The 4156-nt window shown below is 40.5% G+C and overlaps 1 protein-coding gene across 1 annotated transcript in view; it reads right to left on the reverse strand.

Moving 5' to 3' along the window:
- The window catches only part of TOMM70 (translocase of outer mitochondrial membrane 70), a gene marked incomplete at its 5' end in the record, with an annotated part of 45806 nt that extends 41650 nt beyond the window's left edge, over positions 1 to 4156 (reverse strand). Inside the window, 1 exon segment of the mRNA XM_014585949.2 lies at positions 4035 to 4156. Coding sequence (XP_014441435.1) covers positions 4035 to 4156 — 122 coding nt within the window.

Raw genomic sequence — 4156 nt, forward strand, 5'->3', positions numbered from 1 at the left:
TTCCGATTTTGAAAATCATTTCTTCAGGTTTAAAAGCGAATCACTGGAGCCAACTGGTGGTATGGTAGCTAAAGCAGCTAGATCCCACATGACCAACTGAACAACTCAAGTCCCAGACCCAGCAGCTTAAGAAACGTGTGCATGGGACCAGCAGTTAGCGTAATGGCTATGTTGCTGGACTCCCATGTAGTCAACCCCAGTTCGCATCCTGGACCTGGTGGCTTAAAACACGCCGGGCACGTGTGCGTGCATGCCCAAGATCCCTGAGAGGAGAATGGAGGAGGAGGGAATGCAGCGTGGCCATCCCCCTGGGGGGTGATTTCTCGCTTTCTATCTCTCTGTTTCTCTCTGTCTGGCAAGCGCACATGCCCTATAGCAAAAACCTCTCCAAAAAAAAAAAAGAAAGAAAGAAAGAAAGAAACGTGTGCATGACACACAAAACATGTTTGCATGCCCAAAATCCTGAAAGGCAAAATGTGATATGACCATCCCCCATCGGATATTCTTTCTCACTTTCCCTCCCTCCTTCTCCAGCAAGTGCAAAATAAAAAATAAAAAAGAAAAAGAAAAACAATTATTAAGCAAAATGGCACATTATGGAAGACTTTATAATGGCTCAAAATGGAATAAAGTTTAATATTTTAAGTACCCTCAACCTCAGAAGATAGCAACTAGATGAGATGTTTTTCTTTAGCAATACCCCAAAGTTCCCATAATTAAAACAAATATGAATACCCTTTGTATTTGCTTTACAAGTTTTTGCTTTCCCACTTGCAGTGTAGACTGTATCCAATTATTGTAATTGGATACAGCCTACACCACACATAAAAATCTCCAACCTCACAGAAGCCCACTAATTCTGCTAGTTCATTTTGTATTAAGGAAAACATAAGCCAACAGACAAAACAAACTGATTTTCCATTCTACTTGCTAATACTGAATCCTGAGGACAACATCTATCCATTCCTTCATTCCTGAAAAATTACAGCTAATGCTCAGGTGGAGAAAAAAGGTAGGTAGGTGGTTAGGGTGTTGGAGTCCCACATGGCTGACCATGGTCCAAGTCCTGGGCCTACCGACTTGCTTTCTCATTTTCCCTCTCTCTCCCTCTGGTAAAATTAAAAAACAATCAGGACCAGCAGATGGCGTAATTGTTACATCACTGGACTCTTGTGTATTCAACTGTGGTTCCAGGCCTGGACCCAGCAGCTTAAAATCATGCTGGGTGTGTGTGTGTGCCCAAAATCATGAGAGGAGAATGGAGGTGAAGGGATTGCAATGGGGGTGTTTCTTGCTTTCTGTCTCTCTGGTTAGCACACACAGCCTATAGCAAAAATCTCCAAAAAACTTAATTAATTAATTAAAAAGTAATCATAATAAATAAATAATTCTTTTAAAAATTATAGCTACTGCTCAGGTGGAAAAAGAACACTCAGAGCATCAGCCTCCTGCCAATTTTTCCATCAGATGAAACAAATGCTTCCCTATTTACAAAACCACTAAGGTTGCCAAATTTAAAGGTGCCATTCAAATACAGAGCTATTTTCCACAGATAATAAATAGATTACAATTGATGGTTAGTTATATTAAGATAGTCTAATAATAACTCTAAAGATTAGCAATAAGACCAAGTCTTCCAATAGTCATTGGTCACCAACAGGTTAAGATACACATTTCCATGAAGTAAATGGCAAAGACATTGTTACTGTTGTTTCATGATGGAATTACCTAGCAATTCAAAACAAGATTAAGGCCAGCATATGGCATAGCAGTTACATTGCTGGGCTCCCACATGGACAACTGTGGTTCAAGTCCCAGACCCAGTGGCATAAAACTCAGGCTGGATGCATGTGCAGGTGCCCAGGATCTCAGGAGGAGAATGCAGAAGGGACTGTGGCAGGGGGTGATTTCTCACTTTCCTCTCTCACATCTCTGTCTCTCTGCGAGCACATGGGCCCTAAAGCAAAAACATCTAAAAAAATTGAAAACATGAAACTGAAAAATTATGATTGTTGACCAAGACAACACTAAAAAACTGAAAAGGGAATTTAAGGAAATCTAAACTCTGAAAGGGAGTTTGCTAAATTCTACCCAAAACCAGTGGCATGGTATCCCTGAAATAAGACAAGGTGGTTGAAAACGAAATGTTAAAATCTAGTTTCATATATGCAAATTAACTTTAATTACTATAGAACTGCTAATTTTATATATTTCCCATTCATCTACTATTCTTCCTTGATTAAAATTATGAAATAAATGATCAGAGAATTTTAGACATATAATAATGACATAGTACAAGTGATAACTAATTCAAAGAATCCATTTGATAACCACTCTCATTGGCAGCATTCAGAATCATCATTTCTTACTAATGGAAGAAATATAAACAATCTAATATTTTAATCCTCTTATTCCACAGGCATGACAGGACATCAAAGTCAGGAGATAAAATGACTTTCTCAGACTATCAATACGGGAGAGTTAAATACAAATTGTACATGTCCTAAGTCCATTGGTTTTCCACCATACTGTAATGCATCTTTTTCTGTATTAAAAAACATAGATGATGTTTACTCTCCCACAGGAAAAAATCATATGGCTCTGTCATGGCCTAACACAATGACTCACATATTGTAGGCAATAAATTATTACTATATCAAACTTCTTTAAAGCTAATTTGACTACTTAGTGAAAACGTATCTTTAGGACCAGCGATTAGCGTAATGGCTATGTCGCTGGACTCCCATGTAGTTGACCACGGTTTGAGTGCCAGACCAGTGGCTTAAACTCACACCGGGCACATGTGCATGGTGTGCCCAGGATCTGGAGAGGAGAATGGAGAAGGGATTGCGCTGTGGCCATCCCCTCTGAGGGGTGATTTCTTGCTTTCTGTCTCTCTGTCTCTCTCTGTCTGTCTGGCAAGCGCATGCGCCCAATAGCAAAAACCTCTCCCCCCCCCAAAAAAAAAAAAGAAAATGTGTCTCCAATCTGAATAGTATAAAGTTGAAATGACATGCATGCTTATAAATGTATGTAAACTTAATATGTACCTAAACAACTTATGCAAGTATATAACTGGCAGTTTTTAACCAAAAGTTTCTTCAAACCTTGATTTACTTTATTACTACCATTGCACAACTCCAGACCCAAATAAAATCCTCCACCTCTCCCAATTCTGATATTGTTGAAGGCGGCCAGGCCAATTCTCCGCACAGCTGTCAGATTGGAAAGCATTTAATAGTTCAACAAAACCGTACAAAGCAGTTCACAGGATCTTCCAATGCTTGGCCTAACATCAGAGAATCTATATCACACATGTTCGCCTTGGTTGGTCATGTACATTTCCAGGAGAAACGGAATAATGAATTTAAGATGCTTCCAGTCAAAAAGTATAAGGGAAAAAAAAAAAAAAAAAGAACTCACTTCCATAAGTGGGAAAAAAAAGGCACAGAAAACCATTTTACCCTTTAGGACTTGTCTTTATCTATATACGGCCATCTAGTTATTACTGTTATATATTTGCTTTTGTAATTATAGTTGTTCATTCTTTCCCACCCCACACCACTTCAAAGAATGGAAGAGTGGGGAGGGAGATTTGCTCCTTATTAAAAGGGTATTATCGGTTAAGTTCTAGGCCTTGGCGATCACAAATGCAATTCATATACCAGCTTACCGATTATTAATGGAATCTGCCTAACTAAATACAATCGTCTTACTTGCAATTGCCCCTAGCACCTCTGACAGTAGGGATAAGTGCTGTGTCACTAAGAAAAAAAAAAGATTTTTTTGAAATCAAAAGGAAACTTTCACTAAGGAATTACCTAGTAATTAAAATGTCACTAATATGTTGCTATTTTGTACCCTCGGGCTACTCAGTTCCCTAGACAGGCAGGGAGAAACGTGTCTTTCCTAAACCCGTGTGCTGCCTTTTGGCAGCTGCTGTCTGATCGGGATCGGAACTCCCTCGCGGCATAACCGGTCAAGGAAATCTGCACCCGCTAGCTTCCACCTCTAGGGCCGGGGCTGCTTCTCACCATTTCCAGGTGAGCACCGGGACCTTCCGGGTGTCCGCTGCCCGGGGCCGGACTGGCCCTGCCCTCCGGGGTCTTCCGTTCGCTGTTGCGCTTCAGGCCGCCGGCGTCGCCCCGGCCTCCGG

The sequence above is a fragment of the Tupaia chinensis genome, unplaced genomic scaffold, assembly GCF_000334495.1.
Source record: "Tupaia chinensis unplaced genomic scaffold, TupChi_1.0 Scaffold000100_1, whole genome shotgun sequence".
In the NCBI taxonomy this organism is placed as follows: Eukaryota; Metazoa; Chordata; class Mammalia; order Scandentia; family Tupaiidae; genus Tupaia; species Tupaia belangeri.